The 19,371-nt window shown below is 39.3% G+C and overlaps 1 protein-coding gene across 3 annotated transcripts; it reads left to right on the top strand.

Moving 5' to 3' along the window:
• Positions 1–4,399: 4,399 nt before the first annotated feature.
• Positions 4,400–19,357, top strand: PIWIL1 (piwi like RNA-mediated gene silencing 1). 3 transcript variants are annotated; one of them, XM_054392705.1, is made up of 21 exons: positions 4,400–4,484; positions 4,873–4,916; positions 5,295–5,430; positions 6,138–6,263; positions 7,355–7,569; positions 8,667–8,788; positions 9,432–9,512; positions 10,126–10,323; positions 10,621–10,732; positions 11,914–12,031; positions 12,663–12,780; positions 12,943–13,057; positions 13,401–13,588; positions 14,166–14,238; positions 14,580–14,780; positions 15,904–16,007; positions 16,504–16,574; positions 17,073–17,226; positions 18,151–18,276; positions 18,395–18,542; positions 19,241–19,357. In XM_054392705.1, exons 1-21 carry the CDS (start codon positions 4,400–4,402, stop codon positions 19,355–19,357), a joined length of 2,652 nt encoding a protein of 883 aa, XP_054248680.1. The 3 variants fall into 3 exon arrangements, with proteins under 3 accessions (XP_054248680.1, XP_054248682.1, XP_054248681.1); XM_054392707.1 differs by lacking the exon at positions 4,873–4,916 and having other exon boundaries at positions 4,400–4,480; positions 5,289–5,401; positions 6,127–6,263; XM_054392706.1 differs by lacking the exon at positions 4,873–4,916 and having other exon boundaries at positions 4,400–4,480; positions 5,289–5,430.
• The last annotated feature ends 14 nt before the right edge of the window (positions 19,358–19,371 follow it).

Raw genomic sequence — 19,371 nt, 5'->3', positions numbered from 1 at the left:
GGGAACACATGAAACGGAAAAACAGTTTGCTTCTGTTGGAACAAAACACATCGCTGTCAAGGGGAACAGAAGAGTCCTACACAGAGACTATGACTAGAGCGAGCAGTGTTTCAAGAGAAGTTACAAAGAAAAAGGGCTCAAACAAAAGATGTAAGGATCTGAAGGAAAAACAGAAATTAGGGATGAAAAAAACAGACTAGCGAGCAGCAGAGGAAATACAAAAGTGAAAAATACATTTTCCCTCTTCCTAAGAGAAATGCTTAAGTTAATTTTGTTTTGCAGTGAGTTGGATATTATCTCCTTAGTAGCATTTTTTTTTCCCATAACCTGCCTCTTGCTTTCTGTTTTGGTATGTAAATATCAGTTTCCCTGTTTTCTGTCCAAGGTAGTATGTAAACCAGGCTCCACAGTGTAGGCAGATCAGTTCCTCTATCCCAAGCATACTTACAGTAAATTAAATGTGACATTAAAAACTTGCATTGGGAAGAAGCAAGAGTGTAAACTCAGGAGATATTCTTTTGGATAGTAAGTCGGTCTTTAAAACCTTGCTTCCCTTACTTCAGAAAAAAACTAATTAAGAATGTAAACCCACTGTGGTCCAGATTCCTGAATACTTAATACCTACCACAGGAACTTGAATTTTAGTTTATTTTTGAGCAACTCCCACTTGAATTTTTTAAACAAATATTTAATAAGATTCAGAAGCAACATGTTGGACTTTTTAAAATCTAGCCACATGTATGAATTGCTGAGCTTCATTGTGAAGCATCTCTTATATTTTCTTGCCTTCATCTTGACAATGCTTCCTATTCTGGTATCTTCAGGTTTTCCCTTTTCTGGAGCTAGAACCAAAACAGCTATTAATACCTGGACCCAGTGTTGCAAGAAAGGCACAGAGGTAAGAGTTCAGCTTACATTGCTAGGAGTTTGCAGTACACTTAAACAGTACACTAAAGGCACTGAAGTGAGCACTTTCTTCACTATGTGCACTGGATTTATTTATTTATTTATCATTCAAAATCCCAAAGTGCTGCTAACTACAAGAGTTAACAGCTGTCTGCTAGTACAGTTCCTGGCTCCTACCTCCTCAGGCATCTTTTTCCTGTTTATACTTGTACATCAAATGCGCCTTTGGAAAAATCCCTGATTTTCTTTTGTTCTGTTTTCTTTGTTCTGTTTCCATGCAGTCCTTTCCCCCTTGGAGATGACATGTATGGGAAATGGCTTATTGTAGCAACAGGAGACAGAAGGCAAAGCCAATTGCATCATGGGTAAAACAAACATCAAAGCAAAGCACAAGCCAAGTAGCTGTGAAAAAATTACTTCATATGTGATATTTTGAAGTGTTGAAGTCCAGCATTGAGAGCTTTTTTGGCAACACAGAAAAAAAAAAAAAAAGAAAAATGCTAATAGTTACCATTTATTTTCTTAGTGTTTCTGAGAAACTAGCCAGGATGAAGGACAAGATGCACCTGTTGCAATTGGTGCTTTGCCATTTCACATTGCCTCTGACTGGAAATTCATTAAGCTTACCTGCAGAGTCACAGTTTTAACTGGGCTTGAACTGTTAAAAAAAAAAGAAAGTCTGAAAGACTGTGAAAACCAAATTGGAACTATCTTTCATTAAGTACTAATTAACTGTCTGACAACCCAGGTATAAAAATGAAGGTGCTTATTGTTGATGTTTATTTTCATTTTCTAAGGAATTGCTGTAGGTAGCCAGATTGATTACATAGTTTTAACCACTTCCATCTAGAGATAATGAAGTTCTGCAGGGAAATGTAAGGAATCTAGCATTAAAAATATAAACATTAAGATATTTTATGTGATTAAACATAACCATTTATAACATTCTGCTTTCTCACGATTTACGTAATGCAAACTGCTTTGACAAGATCTTTAAATTATGTTTAAGTACTGCTGAGACAAGAAAATCTGCATATTGTGTTTCTGCAGCTTTAACCCTCTGACCCACTGGAAAGTTCTGCAGGCTACAAAGCAATAAAAGTTGCCACTGTGGTTGAAGACCCCATGGCAAGCAGTAATCCGTGCTCTTAAAAGCACTGAACATTCCCCATCTAAGCATATGCATTGAGTTTGTTAATATTTATCCAGATTTATATGTGAATAACAAAAATCACATGCTAAAAGTACTTCAGCTGTTTTCAAGCAGTAACATCCACACTTTCATAATTTGAAAGCTCTTCTTTTTAACTTGTAAAAGAGAACCTGCCTTCCCAAGTGGGTTACTACACTGACATCAATGAGCACAACAAAACTGGCTTTAGGGACAAACTGACAATCTAAATCAAACAAAAAGAGATATTTGTATTATTTAAGTATTAATGATAACAGTGTGACCCACTTCCCATTTCTACCTGAAATAACAGAGAACATTGCAAAAGGAAGCTTGTCCTCTATTCACTTCAGGTACCTGAAAAATTTTAAGTGCCCTCATGAGATCAGACTGGGTTTTTATCAAAGTAAAGTTTTAACTAGATAATGTTATCTCCTGTCCCTTGAAGTCAGTGAGTCCAGATGCATCACAGCCATCTAATCTTTAAGGAAAGGCATACTTCAAGCCAACAGAAACGTGCAGTTGTGTCTTGGTGCTGTCTGGACATCCTGTCTTTCCACAGAAGCATGGAAAAGCTTGCTGGAGTCCATTCCCACTTGAGGCTGATAACTTGCAAGTGATAAGATTTGCTAGTTCTCTTGTGAAGCATCTGAAATACAAGTTATGATTCTCCCTTACAACCATAGCAATTGAATCAGCCTTGATACTTGGCAGGAGATGCTTTTTAAACTTCTATTTGATTGCTAGTCTGCTGAAGAACGTATTGCAAAGCTGCTCATGTGCTTCCAACTGATGCTGCTTCAGCAGATTGTGTCAGTCACTTCTGCTGACAGCTTCCATGCTCAGCACAGTGTCCATTGCCAACAATGTGTTCTGCATTTTGGGATGGAAAAGAGCAAGTAATTTGACCGGCATCACTGTGAACGTTGCCGACAAATGCAGTCCTTCACTTAACTTCAGAGTTTTATTCCCTGTTTTAGTGCTCCACCTTCTGGTGAACTTAACATTTTTTTTTTCCAAGCAAGAAGCGGAATGACGAGGAGATAACTTTTAGAGGGAAAATTCTCCTCTCACAAAGGTGACAGCCCGGTTTGGCCCGCCGAAGCCACACCGAGGGCACGAACGGCTGAAGAAGGCCACATGGCACGGCCCGAGGGTCCCGCCTGTGCCAGGGCACCGAGCTCCCTCCCGGCCACAGATTGCCCAGAGCTGAGGGGAGGTTCCCGGGGGGAACTTCCCGAGCCGCACCCTGTGGAAAACAGGGCATCAGTATCACCAGGTGGAGCCCGGAACAGCACTTCTTTTTTGCCGTCCGAAGGGGCAAGCGGGAAGCGCTGACAACCCTATCCGCGCGTAAACAAATAAACCGCACCCGCTGCTTAACCGCCTTCGGCTCCCTCCGCCGCGCCCAGGTGCGCCCTTTGGCTGCGGTCGGGACTCGGGAGCCAATCAGAGGAGAACGTTCATTCCCGCCTTGAGGTGCCGGCGCGTGCTACTTGAGAACTGCGCCGGAAAGGTGGAAGGGAAGCTGGGAGTTGCTGGGAATTGCTGGGAGTTGCTGGGGAGTGTGTGCCCCTACCCGGGCGAGCGGTCTGTGGGCACCGACGTCCGTTGACCTTAGCAAGAAGACAGCCGTGTGCCGTCGAGAAGAGGACGGCCCGTAGGGTATCGCTGGAGAGGGAGCAGAATCCCCTTTTGCGGCGTGGGGGCAGGCTGAGGTAACACCGAGGGCCATGGTTGGCGGTAGAGGGCGGGGGGGTACACGGCGCCGTAGGTGGCTTTTTGTCCTTGCAAAATGCTCGAGGTGGGCGAAGCGGTTGGGGCCAAGCGCACATGGAAGGGAAGAGTTGGTGGATGGAGGTAGGGTGGGGTTCGTAAAGTCTTTGAAGCCAGTTTGCGTCTTTGGGAAGCTGGCCGTGCATGAAGGCGGCTGGGTACTTTGAGGGAAGTGCGTGCTGCTCCTAGAGCGATGTAACCGATTGGGCTGGATGGAGGTTGAACTTGAACGCAACATTAGTAGGCCCTGAGTTACACTCAGCTGAGGTTGCAGATCTGCAGTGCTCTCCAGTATAGCTGACTTTCATCACAGCTTTCAGAGTTTGTGGTGGGCTGTGCTAGGCAGTTCAAACTTGACTATAAGAAGTTGTAAATTCTCCACACTACTTGCTGTGGCTGGGTTAGTGTGGAGATCCAGGAGCAGGGACTTTTGCAGAGGGTAGTGTATTTCACTGAACCAGTGAAATTAAACGTATTATTTATTGTGGTAAGGATGAGGGAAGAAGCAGATTGAGCACTAATGCTGTAGATGGTTTGTCTTACAAGATGACAGGAAGAGCTAGAGCCAGAGCAAGAGGAAGACCTCCAGCACAAGAGACCACTCTTCCAGCTGTTGGGGCTTCGACTGTAAGTTGGCTGTTTAATGAGCACAGCTGGATTTTGAAACATCATAGCTCAGCTACTTCCCATTTTAATAAGTTTGCTGATATGTATGCATGTGTATATTATATCAGGTTCATAGTCATATTAATTCCTTTTTATTAAGGAAATTTTTGTGTGCATACAAACAAGTACAGAAACACAGAATAAGAACCCTGCTACTTGATACAGGAAAAAAAAATTAGACTTAGATAGTTCTTACACTTGAGTGAATATTCTATCCTCGGTTAGTGACTTTGAGATACTTGAACGTGTCCAGAGAAGGGCAACAAGGCTGGTGAGAGGTCTCAAGAACAAGCCCTATGAGGAGAGGTTGGGGGAGCTGGGGTTGTTTAGCCTGGAGAACAGGAGGCTCAAAGGAGACCTTATTGCTCTCTACAACTACCTGAAAGGTTGTAGACAGGTGGCGGTTGGTCTCTTCTCCCAGGCAACCAGTGACAGAACAGAAAGACACAGTCTCAAGCTGTGCCAGGGGAAGTTTAAGCTTGAGGTGAGGAGAACGTTCTTCACAGAAAGAGTAATTGGCCAGTGGAATGGGCTGCCCAGGGAGGTGGTGGAGTCACCATCCCTGGAGGTGTTCAAAAAAAGATTGGGTGTGGCACTTGAAGCCATGGTTTAGTTGTTAGGAAGTGTTAGGTATTAGGTAATAGGTTGGACTTGGTGATCTCTGAGGTCTTTTCCAACCTGGTTGATGCTGTGATTCTGTTTTGCTGTACTCTTGGAAGTATGCTCTTTCTTCAGCTGATGTAGAAAAAGTTGATCCTAACTATTACAGGCTCAGCAGACTTTGCCAAGTCAGCTACTCCTACCTCAGCAGCCACGTGCTCCTCCAGCAGTAGCAGAGGAACCTGCTGGCTATGGACGACGGAGGCGTGTTCAGAATGTTCCGCAAGACCAGAAGGAGAAAAGACCTGAAGGTCAGAAAGGGTGAAAAAGTTCATTGCCCGTAAGAGCAAATGTTTCAAGAGAATGCAATTAAGACATTCTTTAGACTGTATTTCTAATTTTTCTTTTCAAAATGAGATTTATTACTATTTATTACTAAGATTTGGAAAAGTCCATTCTATATACTTGTTGTCTTAGCATTGTCATTCTAAGGTGCAGGAGTTTTGAAATTAATTTAGGTGTATTCTGCTCCTTCTGTACTATTTCCTTTATCAAAGCAGTTCAAAACAATAATTTGGAGAGTAGTTGTCACAATTAAATGCATGAATACCAATGGTAAATGTCATACTGATACTTCATTATTTTTCTTAAATCTTAATAAGGAAGCTAAGCTTTCTTACCTATTTCACATCACAGTGTATTTAAACATTTTTGTGTCAGCTGGAGCTGAAAGGAAAAATCTGTCCTTGCATTTACAGAAGAGATTATTGATTCGAAGGGTTGACATCTCTTTCATCTGGCTAATGAGCTGTCTGTCATCTTAGTAGTTAACGGTCTGTACATCTCGGGAAGTTAATGTCTTACCTGAACACTAGTAGATAGCAAAAGCTGAATCCTAACATTTCATGGTTTCTCTTACTTTTGTACATACATTACTTTCTAGTTTGAATTGTATTTGGATCTTATTTGTATATAAGACTTAATTGTAACTCATCCTTTTCATATTTTAAAACAATAGGGTTACAGATTTCTGCAGGATTTCAGGAATTGTCTTTAGCAGATAGGGGTGGACGTCGCAGAGATTTCCATGACCTCGGGGTAAATACTCGGCAAGCCATTGAACACGTGCAAGAATCAAAAACTGGTATGTTCAGATGAGACTGTACACATACAAGCAAGTTGCATTGTTTCCATTTGTAGTATTCCCTAGAGAGGCAAATAAAAAAAGTCTTTTGTGGTGTACTAGAAAAAGATACAGTTTGCTCTTGGTATGTGAAGAGGAGCAGTAAAGATGACATGTCTGATAGCAAAGTGCTTGAGACAGACGTTATGTAGCATTTTAAATTGCAGCAGTTTAGACCTAAGTGATGTTCCTGATGTCCGCTTCTTCAAGCAGGATTCTAGGTTTGCTTCTAGATGTTCCAGTTTGTAACACCTAGCTGAATTTTTAAAGATCTGGTAGTGGAATTTGAGGCCTCTTCTGAAGAAAGCCTTTAGTTTAAATAAAATGCTGCCTTCCTTGAGATGGAACCATACCTATGAAATGTTTTCTAGTGTAGTAGACATGATTTGTATATGGTAGGATTTATTAGTTTTCATCTGAGGTGGTGTATTTCTGATAGGGAAAAAGGGATAATGAAAACCATATGAACATGGATAATGCACAGTTAACCTGAAATGCGTTAGGCTTGCGTCTTTAAGTCTAAAAGAGATTGAAACTAGACATGAAAAAAGGGGTAGAAATACTTTAATGTGGTGATAGTGCTTACTGTTCTGGGTTTTTTTTTGTTTTAGTTGTTGGAAAAAATCTTGAAATACCAAAATAAATGTCATCTTGTCACATATGAATGGGAGTGTGCGTATCTCTCTGGTTTCGTTTGTATGCTTATGATTAATGTAAAGAAAAGTTAACTTATCCACAAAGTAAGTTAATGTTTGGGTGGAAATTCAGTTTTGTAGTACCTGGTACTAATCCTTTAAGACTGCTTACCTCATTTGATGTCAGAATTTTTCTGAGTACTGAGGGAATGATAAAAACCTGGAGTGAGTGAGTGAGCGTCTATACTAACTCTGTGCCTGCATGAGCATTTCCTATAGCTGACTGAGCTGGAACAATTTCACAGCACAGCTGATCTCAATCTTTGTCTTAATGGCTTAGTTTTTGTAAACTTCTTAAAGCTGTTGAATTGCTATAAACAGCTTCCTGACTACTAAGGTGTTTGCCTCTCATTTTAGGCACTTCAGGTAGTGTGATAAAACTGGTTACAAATTACTTTCGTCTGATGTCTCGACCACAGTGGGCTTTATATCAGTACCATGTTGGCTACAATCCCGAGATGGAAGCACGCCGCCTTCGATCAGCTTTGCTTTTTCAGCATGAAAAGTTAATTGGAAAGACGCATGCGTTTGATGGATCAATATTATTCTTGCCAAGAAAACTAAACAATAAGGTGTGATACCAGCATGCTATTTTGTTTTTTATTTTGTCTTGTGTGTTATGATGTTTCTTGTTTCTTACTCATCTGAATGAAGTTAGAAAACCGATGTCCCACAAGCAACATTTAGTCAGATTGAATGCAGTAGTGTAAATTGATTTCCTTCTGTAGAGAAACTTGGTAATAAACTTTTGGTTCTAATGCTTAGGTTCTGCAGACAAGAATAATCCTCTGCACAGAACTGGATAGTAAAGACAGTAATTTTCCTTTAGTTTTCTTTCTCCTTGTGTTTTCGTAACTTCTGTATTTTAGCATCCAACTTAATTGAGAGGGTGGATGTATTTGGTATATGTGACAAGGATTTGGAGGTGGAGGTAGACCTGGGGTGGCACCTATGGGAAGAAGTTGGAAGCTGCTCTGTGCTGTACATAGCTGTTTTAGCTGGCTTCACAACAGACCCGCCACAGATCAAAGCTGATCAGAAAAGTTGATAGCACTTCTGTGTGTTTAAAAAGGTGGCAGGGGGTAGGGATAGAGGAATGCCAAAGTGGACCAAAAATCTGAGAAGAAAGGAACAGCAGCAGGAAAATTCTGTGAACTGATAGTGACTCTTGCTCCCCCTTGCCTTGTGCCACTAATTGTGTCACTAAAGGGACTGAGTGTAACCAGTGATGGGGGTGGAGGAGTCCATAGTGAATTTGAGCCTGGAAAAGAGGAGAGGAGGAAGATGTTTTCACTGATTTAATGTTTGTCATTTTGCCTCCTAGTAGCTGAATTAGTAATTCAATATATATTAATTAGCAATACATTAAGTTTATTTCTTTGAGTCTCTTTCTCCTGTGATGGTAATTGGTAAGTGTTCTCCCTGTCTTCATTTTTAATTCAGTTGCTTTGGGGATAGCCTCCACTCTATTCCATTAGTCATCTTCATCCAACTGAACACAGCATTTTAGGTCATAGCTTACAGTTGTAGGAAATAAACTGCCTGCTTCAGCAGCCTTGAATTATTAATTAGAATCTTAATATACAATCCCTATTCAATATTAGTGGAGCAAAATCCAGATACTGCCCTGCTTACCTCTTGTCTTACTAACCTAGCTTGACTTTCACAGGTTACTCAAGTGGTTAGTAGGACTCGAAATGGAGATAATGTGAAGATAACAATCACGTTGACTAATGAGTTGCCACCTTCTTCACCTACATGTCTACAGTTTTACAACATCATTTTTAGAAGGTTTGCTGTTCAATTTATTTCTTCATAAGAAGTAATTTAAAAATCTCTCTCAAACTTTTCCTTTCCAAAGAATGGACTACAAAATCATAGTACACATGTAAACTTTTAAGCTTATCTAGCTACTATTACTCTGTGCTCAGTGTTTTAATGTGCAATTACATGAATGTTTCTGGCAGACGGTGTGAAATTAGTTTATATCTTTTTCCTTGGCAAGCAGATGCGTACTGGGAGTGCTGACTTGAAGGCAGTGACTCCTAACTACTCTGCTCTCCTTTTGTGTCTGTGGATTTGCCTCTTAAAGCAAATAGCAGTCCAGACCTTGAACTGGGAAATTACTTTTTTTTGCTGTAGTCTTTCCACTTAACCTTGGTACCTGGACTACCTGGTTCATTTGAAACACAGCCTGTTTTATACTACCTTCAGCTGTTTGGTGAAGGTTTGGGTTGTATGCAGGCTTAACCATCAGTTGTCATTATTAAGTGTCTGTGGCCTTTCTAAATGGAGTTTAATGAAAAGTTTATGTTCGTACCTGTTTCATCTAGTCAAACGAACAAAAAATTGAGGTTGTGCAGGGGAATGGGACCAGGCGTAGTTTGATAAACTGAATCGTAATGGTAAATGATATCCACGTTTCAACTTCTAGGATTCTGAAGATGTTGAATTTGCAGCAGATTGGACGCAATTATTACAACCCCAATGACCCAATCACCATCCCTAATCACAGGTTTGGCAAAAAGGATACTCAAGATTAGAGGGGCTACAGGGAGAAAGGATGGTATTTTGTAAACGCTCTGATGGCTTATCTTATAATAAAACCAGGGACTTAAAAGCTGGTGTGCTGGGAAGCATGAGACCTCATTCTCCTAACTTTATTTCTTCTATGTGTAAGATCTCAATACCAGTCTCTGTTCTGCTGTTATATTTTACCCCAATGTCAGAAACATTGCTGAAGTGTCTGCAAGGCTGCAATCTCTGAATACTTTAATTCTAAAGCTCAAGAGTATCCAGCCTTCATTCTGAAGTCCATCTAATCTGCCATGAAAATCGATAACCAGCCATACCCCACCAATAGTTGTGGAACGCTGGTATTGCTGAGTCTCATGTAGTGTCCCAGTCCCTGCTGGGGTCCTGTACAATGTGCATAATGGTTCTGGCTAGGCTTAAGCCTGTTGGATGAGTTAGTAATTTTGAGTTTTTAATTTTGTTAGATTTTTAGGAGCTTGTTTATACTTGAATAATGGTTTCTTTGTGTCTTGACTGATTTCTGATGTCTGATAAACTGAAGGTGAGAAATGAGATGCCTTAAAGCATGTTAAGACTTTGTTCTCTTTTGACAGATTGATAGTTTGGCCAGGCTTCACAAGCTCTATCCTTCAATATGAAGAAAACATTATGTTATGTGCAGATGTCAGCTATAAGGTTCTTCGCAGTGAAACTGTGTTGGATTTTATGTACAGTCTGTATTGCCAGGTTGAAGAGCAAAGATTTAGAGATGCCTGTGCTAAAGAGCTGATAGGTTTAATTGTTCTTACAAAGTAAGTATTTTTGGACTCTTCTTTAGAGATCTGTTTAGTTTTCTTTGGAAGTTCCATGTCTTGAAGTATACAATAAAACGTAAAGCACGAAAATGGTATCTTTGTCAAGCTAGCAAATTAATCAAGGGGACAACACTTAGAAAAACAGTGTTATTACAGTTTAGCCTTTAATAGAATTGACAGCATATTACAACTGAAAACTTGAATTTGCTGTTGCTAATAGAACATTTTCATTCTGCAGTTCTATTTCTTCTCTATTTAAGTTAAGGTTATTAACCTATTAAATTGTTTATTTAGGTACAACAACAAAACCTACAGGATTGATGACATTGACTGGGATGGCAATCCAAAGTGTACCTTTAGAAAAGCAGATGGTTCTGAGATCAGCTTTGTGGACTACTACAAGAGGGTACGGAAACGTAGTGCTTGTGTGTGCATTATGCTTTAGCTTGAAGTGTTACAGCATTGTTAGATGTTGACTTACGATGCATGGATTTGTAATGCATAGTTGGTTGTCATTAACAGAATCTTATTTTTAATGGATACTGTAACTGAGAGCCTTAAGTAACGCAGAGAGTGTGAGTAGTCCATTGGTGACTGGACTCCAGTAAAAAGCAATGAACCTCAGGGGTCTGTACTGGGTCCCGTCCCGTTTAACATCTTAATGATCTGGATGATGGGCCAGAGTGTACCCTCAGCAAGTCTGCAGACAATTTACTGGAAGTAGAATATATCGACAGTCATCTGAGAAGAAACTACTCTTTGATACTTTGGATTCTTTTGGACAAACTTTATGTATGTCTTTCTGCCTTTGAGGCCTGCCAGTGTCGTTGGGAAATTTTTCTCCGGTCAGGTTCAACTGTAAAACAAGAGGACACTTTATTAAACTGGAACCAAAATTTATATTATCCATTCTAGGTCAGGATGGAGTTTAGACATGATAAATTTTCTCTGCCTTCTTTACCTCTGCTCTTACTTCTTTTGTTTGCTTGTTTTTAAATGCTTCCTTTGGATAGTTTCTGAAGTTTGATTCTCATTACAAAGAAGTTGAACTGTGAAGTATGTTGTTTGACTGTCAGCTTGTGTTGCCTTTCTGTGGTTTGTTGGGGTTTTTGTTGTGTGGGGCTTTTCTGTTTTAAACTAAAGCAGTGACAGCTTGACAAACCAGCTCTTGCCAGATCAAGGAAGGGTTGGCTGGAGGGTTGAAATTCAGAAACTTTCCTTGTTTAATTCTTGTAACACCTCCTGCTCTGTAGGGCAGGAGCCTTGTCTGTTACTGAAGTGGAATGAATATCCTAATCTTGAGTTAGATACTGTGGATGATGCTGCCTGAAGTGAGGCAGAAGTACTGTGTCGTCTCTTACATGTCAGCAGTTCATTGTCCTCAATAGAGAGAGTACTACTTCCTTCTCTGGCCTTTTCTGACAAAACCAGTACCTCTCAAATTAGATGTGAAAAAGTTGCTGCTTGTTTTGTTTTGGTTTTGCTTATTTTAGGAAAAATTCTCATTTTTAGAAGTGAACATTACTATTAAGAAAACGGAGTGTTCGTTATGAATGAACTAACTTTCAATTTGTATTTCTAATGCAGCAATATAACCAAGAAATTACTGACTTGAACCAGCCTGTCTTGATCAGTCAGCTTAAGAGGAAGGCCAGCAGTCTGCCAGGCCCTGTGGTTCTAATTCCGGAGCTGTGCTTCCTAACAGGTACTCCAGCATTTTCGTCATATCAAAGTATCTGTCAAACCATAATGTCTACTGAAACTGGTATTCTGACAGCAGCCTCGTACCAAGTTAAGCAGAAATGTTTTGTTTTATAAATGTGAGTTTGTCAACTAGTTTTGTAGCTAAAGATTAGATATTCAAATGAGGCTGGAAGGTTTGAGAGGTTTTGATGTTGCATAGTCCCTACAAATGGTGTTCAACATTGGCCCACTGGTAACTTGTGAAGTTTTTTGGTTATAAAACTCAAGGTGAAAAAGAGAGATTTGTTATGTATTGATAAATTTATAGGGTATATAAATACGTATTTTCCTCTGATATACTCACTTTGTACTAGCAATACCTGTCCATCTCAGCACTGTTTTGTTTTTTTTTTTTTGTTTGTTTTAGAAGTGTAAATAGAACTGCACAACTTATGTGATTTCCTGTCAAGTGCAAAAATCCAGATTTTATTTTTTCCATACAGAATGTATGTACAGGGAGCAACTGAAACCTTGAAAAGTACCAACACCACTTTCTGTGTCTGCAATACATGCATAGTTAATGTGCATGACTTGCAAATTTACTTTTCTTAGTCCTCTAACTTTTACTCAGAAAAAGATTTTGCTGTTAACAGGATTAACCGAGAAGATGCGTAACGATTTTAATATGATGAAAGACTTGTCTGTTCATACACGGCTGCCACCTGAGCAAAGGCAACGTGAAATCGGAAGACTCAGAGACTATATCCAAAAGTATGCTACTCTAGTGTCTTCTATACTTCTTTCTTTGTTTTGAAAAATTTGTATAACCTTCTTTCTTGCCATAAAACTTTGGAAAACTCACCTGTTTTAATTCTCAACAAGAACAAATGTCTTTTGTTTTAAATCAAATATTCTTTCTTTTTTTTTTAACAGTGATGAAAATGTTCAGAAGGAACTCCAAGACTGGGGTTTAAACTTTGATTCTAATTTATTATCCTTTACGGGAAGAGTTGTTCAAGGAGAAAAGATCATTCAATCAGGACGTGTGGTAAATAAAACAACTTCTAATATCTAGATCTCACTGATGAAGCAAATCCTTAAGGAAGGAAATGCTACTTGTTGGTTTATAAATGAAGGATTAGGAGTGAAAGCATCATACATAAGCCTTTGCCCAAACAGGAGACTCCCAAACTTTTACATTGCTTACAAATTATTTTCAGAAACCTCAGAAGACTTTTCTGGCTTGGCATTTGAATAGTGTCTTCCTTGCCAAACAGGCCCTTTCAGATACATAAATTAGGAGACTAAAGAGGTTTCTGACTAATTTAACTGCTGCAGTTTTTGGTTGGTGGGATGCTGATTTTAATTTCTCTACCATCTCTTATTTACAGTTTGATTACAACCCTCAGTTTGCTGATTGGTCAAAGGAAACCAGGGGATCTCCCTTAATCTGTCCAAAGCCACTGGATAACTGGTTGCTAGTATACACACGACGGAACTATGATACTGCTAATACATTAGTTCAAAATCTGTTTAAAGTCACACCATCTATGGGAATCAGAATGAAAAAGGCAACCATGTAAGTGTCTTTAGAAAGCAGATAGAAAAATCATTACACACTCATTAGGATATTCTTGTTAGCAAGCTTAGGCTGTTAAATGGGGAGATAAGAGTATGTCACACTACAGACTTCTGTGAGATTTTTAGTAGAACCGGGTTGCTCTCAGTGTGCAAGCTGTTCGCTTTTCTGTAGTGGCTGACTTTCTTACTCATGCTTTTATTTGTGGGAGCTTTTACTGGGGATTAAAGCGTTCCAAAATCAGTGTTGGACATTCAGTCATTTAAGTAAAACTTTCTCAGGTGGAGCTGTATTTAGTACAAGAAAGAATTCATATTTTTCTCTCTGACTTTGTTCTCATTGCAGATATCTTCATCTGTGCTTGCTTTTAACTTCACATTTTGTTGTTCTCAGAAGTCTTAAGTTGGGGATGATTGCTCTTAATCTTCGAAATATGTGACTATTGTGCATGTATTAATAGCTGTACATGTGACACAGTACTGATGCATAATGAGCACGGATGTTTTTTGCTGAACTTTCAATAGATGTTAAGGTTTTTTTCTGTGAACATTTTTTTCTCTTTCCTCTTCCCTTTCAGGATTGAAGTAGATGACAGAACAGAAGCTTATCTAAGAGCTTTACAGCAAAGTATTACTCCTGAGACAAACATTGTATGTATTTGAATCTATGATTTCAAATCATTAAATCTATCTAATTGATGTTTTAAGACTAGTGGGATTTGTTCTCAGAAATAAAACTCCTGGCTCCTGACTATCTACTACATGCCTACTCATACTCCTGTTCACGCCCCCCAGGCTAACTATAAATATCATTCTGGAAAAGAGCTTTTGTACTTGGCTTTGAAGTAACAGACCCTGAAAGTGTTATAGGTATTTCTTTCACTGTGAGCACTTGAATATTTCTCCTGAGCATAAGAAACTTTTACTAAAGCACAACAACTGTTACTTAAATCTGAGAATGCACTGTCTTAAACTTTTTTTTTTCTTTAAAGGCCGTTTGTGTTTTGTCTAGTTCCCGAAAGGATAAATATGACGCTATCAAGAAATACTTATGTACAGATTGTCCTATTCCAAGTCAGTGTGTGCTTGCTCGCACTTTAAGCAAGCCTCAGACTGCTATGGCTGTAGCCACAAAAATTGCCTTACAAATGAACTGTAAAATGGGTGGAGAACTTTGGACTGTTGAGATCCCAGTAAGTATTTTTTTCTTTTTAAATGGTAACAGGGGAAAAAAATCCCCAAAATACCTTTGGAAACATTGCTGTCTGTGGCATTTTTGGCATTGCTCCCAGGAAGAAATAGAGGATTTAGAAGTTCCTGACTATAGCATCCAACATCATCTGCAGTTCTACCAAGGGTTTTGATTTTTTTTTTTTTTCTCATTAGCAATAAACTCAGCTCCTTTAGCCAACAAGGAAAAAGAAAAAAAAGAAACCAACCTGGTGTTAGAAAGGTTCTAAAAACTATTAGGCAATGGTAAATGGGTGGTTGATGCTAGAGGTGGAGAACACAGAATTCTCCAAGCATTTACTGTCTTTATGACCTATTCATAAGTATTGAAAGTAGAATGCATAGGGGAGCATCTCCCCTATGAAGAGAGACTGAGAGCCCTGGGGCTGTTTAGTCTTGAGAAGACAGAGGGGGATCTGATCAATGTCTATAAATATGAGGGGTGGCTGTCAAGCGGAGGGGGCCAGGCTCTTTTGGGTGGTTCACAGTGATAAGACAAGGAGCAATGGGTTCAAACTAGAACATAGAAGATTTCACCTCAACATGAGGAAAAACTTTTTTACAGTGAGGTTGACAGAGCACTGGAACAGGCTCCCTAAGGGGGTTGTGGAGTCTCCTTCTCTGGAGACTTTCAAAACTCACCTGGATGCATTCCTGTGTGGACTATCCTAAGTGATCCTGCTCTGGCAGGGGGGTTGGACCTGATGATCTCTTGAGGTCCCTTCCAACCTCTGATATACTGTGAGACTGTGAACTGTTTTCTTTATTGAGCATTATTTTGAAAGCAAGCTTTTTTTACCCAAAAAAGAAATTTGAGTGTTCTTTTAGGTTTGTTTTTTCTTGTTTGTTTGTTTGTTTGTTTTTGTTTGGTTGTTTGTTTGTTTGTGTGTGTGTGTCTGTTAGAAGAGACGTGAAGTTAAATATGACATAGACATTTAATTCAAGAATTCAGTGCTCATAGTTTACTTAAGTGTTCTGAAACCATGCATCTTATATCATGATCTTGTTACACTATAGGATGGAGATGGTAGGTGCTTTGGCATGTTTTAATGTACTAATATATATTCTGTATTGATTCCTTTTAAGCTGAAGCAGGTAATGATTGTGGGAATTGATTGTTACCATGACACTTTAGCTGGGAAGCAGTCAATTGCAGGATTTGTTGCTAGCATGAATCAAACAATGACACGGTAAGATTTTAATGCCAAAAAGATAAATCTTTGTCTTTCCTTTAACTTGAAAAGTAACTTGAATTCATTAGGCCATTATGAAAGTGTCCAAATGATTGATGTGCTGTGTATTGTTATCAATAACTATATATTGTGATTTATTTTTTCCACTGCATCCCTTAGGGAATAGCCTTCCCCTTCTTCCATGGTGCTTGGGAGAGGAGGCAGAGGCTGGGATGAGTGGAGGGCATCGGGGTGACAGGTTCTTCTGCTTTTGAGCTGGCTTGTGTGAAGGTTTTTTGATTGAGAGGAATTGCACATGGTGGTAAGGCATTTAACTGCCATGGGGACTTTGCAAGGGAAGTGTGCTCATAGTACACCAGCTCCTGCTTGACTGCCTTGACCTGCAATAGCCAGAAAGACTTAAGTGGCCATAGCCATTTGAAAAATAACTTCATTGATGTAAGTGTGGGAAATGCTTTGAAGGTCAGACTTTTGGTTTCTTTGTTTTTCACAGGTGGTTCTCACGCTGTGCTGTTCAAACTCGTGGGCAAGAACTTGTGGATGGACTCAAAGCCTGCTTGCAAAGTAAGGGAAGGCTTTCTTCTTGAGTCAGTCCTAAGTAATGGAAGTTTTAGCTTCTTCAAAACACCACCTCCTCAGCTGCCTTGAGGGGGAGGCATTGCCAACTTAGATAAAAACAGATTAGAAATACAGTTGTAAATATTGATGAAAAATATTAGCATTATGTGTATGTTCTTCCATATTTGATTGTAAGAGTAAATACTTAGTGTGCTTCAAGAATGCTTTAAAGGAGACTGATGTAAAGGATGACAGCTTTCTTGCTGAGAGAAGCCAGTGGAGTAGATAATATTTTTTTTTTTTTTTTTTTTGTGGGCACACAGCTACACCAGATTATTTTGCTGGTAACATTTGTCTACCATGATGCATACCTGTTTTCAGGTTACTGAAAGATCAAGGGGCCTTAGGTTTCAAAACTTACTTCCAGTCATAAAAAGACCATTTTTGTTTTGGAATCAGTTCTCACTATAGCTAACAGCTTTTGCTGGTTTTATTGTTTTGAAGCTGCTCTAAGAGAATGGTTTAAGTGGAATAAGTGTTTACCCTCTCGTGTTATTGTGTATCGTGATGGTGTTGGAGATGGACAGCTGAACACTTTGGTTAGTTATGAAGTACCTCAGTTTCTGGATTGCTTGAAGAGTGTTGGTAAAGACTACAAGTAAGTCTGTTTGCACACCCCCCCCCCCCCCCTTCTTTATGCTACAAGAGAAATACACATCAAAATACAAAGAGAGGTTAGAGATTATGATCGTCTCATCTTTTCATCTCTCTTTATTTTGACTTGAGCTCAAGTAACTGCTTTTCTGATGATTCTTAACAGGATTTGAGATACCTCACCTGTAACTCAATGGAAAGAGGTTTTAGTGCACACCCCATATGACTATTCCAGACACACACATACATAAACTCTTTAAGCATTCTTGATGCATATGGTAATTAATAATTTTTCTCAGCTGCTTGATTGTAGCTTGATCATATGTGTCCAGTAGGTCCATTTAGTTCTTTCCACTTCTGGAAGATCTCTCTGTTGTCCAGTCACTTCTATGCAGGTATCAACATTCTGCTTTAGGACTTAGCAACTGCAGTGACTTGGTTTCTTAATCTGCTCTGAAAAATGGAAATAATTCCTGACACTCAGGCAGGTGGAACAAAAAATAAGTTAAAAGCTAAGAAACTGAAGTGCTTACTGCTGCTGTTTAGCTTTTGTTAATGGCTTGCTGTTTTCCAAAAATACAGTTGAAACACCATATTTCCTGTATGAAAAGATGAGGTTGAGAGACAGTAGAAATTGGGCATCTATTTAGAATATCCCTTTGTGGTCTGTTTTGTCTCTCCCTATGAAGTTAAATATAAGCCAGACTGGTAAGAAATAGTATCAAAGTTGCACCTGAAACCAAAAATCCTAAAGTTATGAAAAATGCCTTATTTAATTTAAATCAGTGAATTAGTGAAGACTTACACATGAAATTAATGCTCTGGAGAACTCTAAAATTGCTTTTAATTTGAAACTCTAGACATAATCTGTTCCTGTGATACTTTCAGTACAGCTTTTCAGAATCATTCTTTTTTTTATTTTCTTCAGTCCAAGACTTACTGTGATAGTTGTGAAGAAACGACTGAATACCAGGTTCTTTGCACAGTGTGGTGAAGCACTTAAAAACCCACCCCCTGGTACTGTGGTTGATGTGGAGGTTACCAGACCAGAATGGTGAGTTAGTGTAGAAGTAACACTTGGATTTGCTTGTACCCTGGTAGGAAGGAAATTTATCCAATAGTAAACTATCGGTGGGATCATGTCAAACAATATTTTTTGTTTTCTGTTCCAGGTATGATTTCTTTATTGTGAGCCAGGCTGTGAGAAACGGTTGTGTTTCACCTACTCATTATAATGTCATTTATGACACCAGCAAACTGAAACCAGATCACATACAACGTTTAACCTACAAACTTTGCCACATGTACTATAACTGGTCGGTGAGTTTTCTCTGGGCAGTGATAATATTTTTATTCTAAGACTATTACTCTGTGCAGTAACAACCCACAAGAACATAGAAAAGGATATCCTTAAAATACTCCTGCAGATCCAAAAAGCCTGCAGGGTGCCTGGTGATCAGTCTGAAGGCTGAAGAGTAAAGTGATCTTTATTCTCACTGGAAAATACTTTGTGTTTTGAGTATTGTTCCCATATTTGTGTCAAAAGCAAAACTGAAATGATGATTTCTTACCTGCAGAAACACTTTTAATTGTGTGGAGATAGAACATCATCCTCCATTTCCATGGAGGCTGCTTCTGTTGCATACCAAGATCAGCACACGGTCAGCTCTTGCCAGAGGTGTTCTTTAGATTTGTCAGTTTAGCAATCAGAAATATGACACAAGTCTTACCCATATCCCACCTCCTGTGAGATCCAGCATCCCATGCAGTGCTGCATAAGAGGCTGTTTTGGAGGGAGGAGCAGAATGGAGTTGGGAAGTTTTTTGCATCTCTCCTATGAAGTGCTTTTTAAAAACTGTATTCAGTGTATGTAGTATTGTTTTCAGAAATCAGTGTAAACTACAGGGAACAGACACTTTAAACCTATCAGACTTTTGAATTCTAGGACTCTTGTTACTGAGAATGATGCTTACTAAAATGACTTCAAAATAGCTCCTTTTGTTTTGTGTCTTCTGCAGGGTGTTATCAGAGTACCTGCTCCTTGCCAATATGCTCATAAACTGGCTTTCCTCATCGGTCAGAGTATTCACAAGGAACCAAACCTGCTGCTTTCAGACAAGCTTTACTACCTTTGAAGTTAAGTTACTAG

This window comes from Indicator indicator, chromosome 26 (genome assembly GCF_027791375.1).
Source record: "Indicator indicator isolate 239-I01 chromosome 26, UM_Iind_1.1, whole genome shotgun sequence".
In the NCBI taxonomy this organism is placed as follows: domain Eukaryota; kingdom Metazoa; phylum Chordata; class Aves; order Piciformes; family Indicatoridae; genus Indicator; species Indicator indicator.
This window is presented reverse-complemented; position numbering and strand designations above follow the sequence as displayed.

Bases quoted from the DNA above. Each gene is read 5' to 3' on its own strand.
- PIWIL1 (XM_054392705.1), top strand. From the start codon at position 4,400: ATGACAGGAAGAGCTAGAGCCAGAGCAAGAGGAAGACCTCCAGCACAA. The intron at 10,733-11,913 runs GTACGGAAACGT...TTTCTAATGCAG, and splicing joins TTGTGGACTACTACAAGAGG to CAATATAACCAAGAAATTAC. The intron at 16,575-17,072 runs GTAAGGGAAGGC...ATTGTTTTGAAG, and splicing joins ACTCAAAGCCTGCTTGCAAA to CTGCTCTAAGAGAATGGTTT.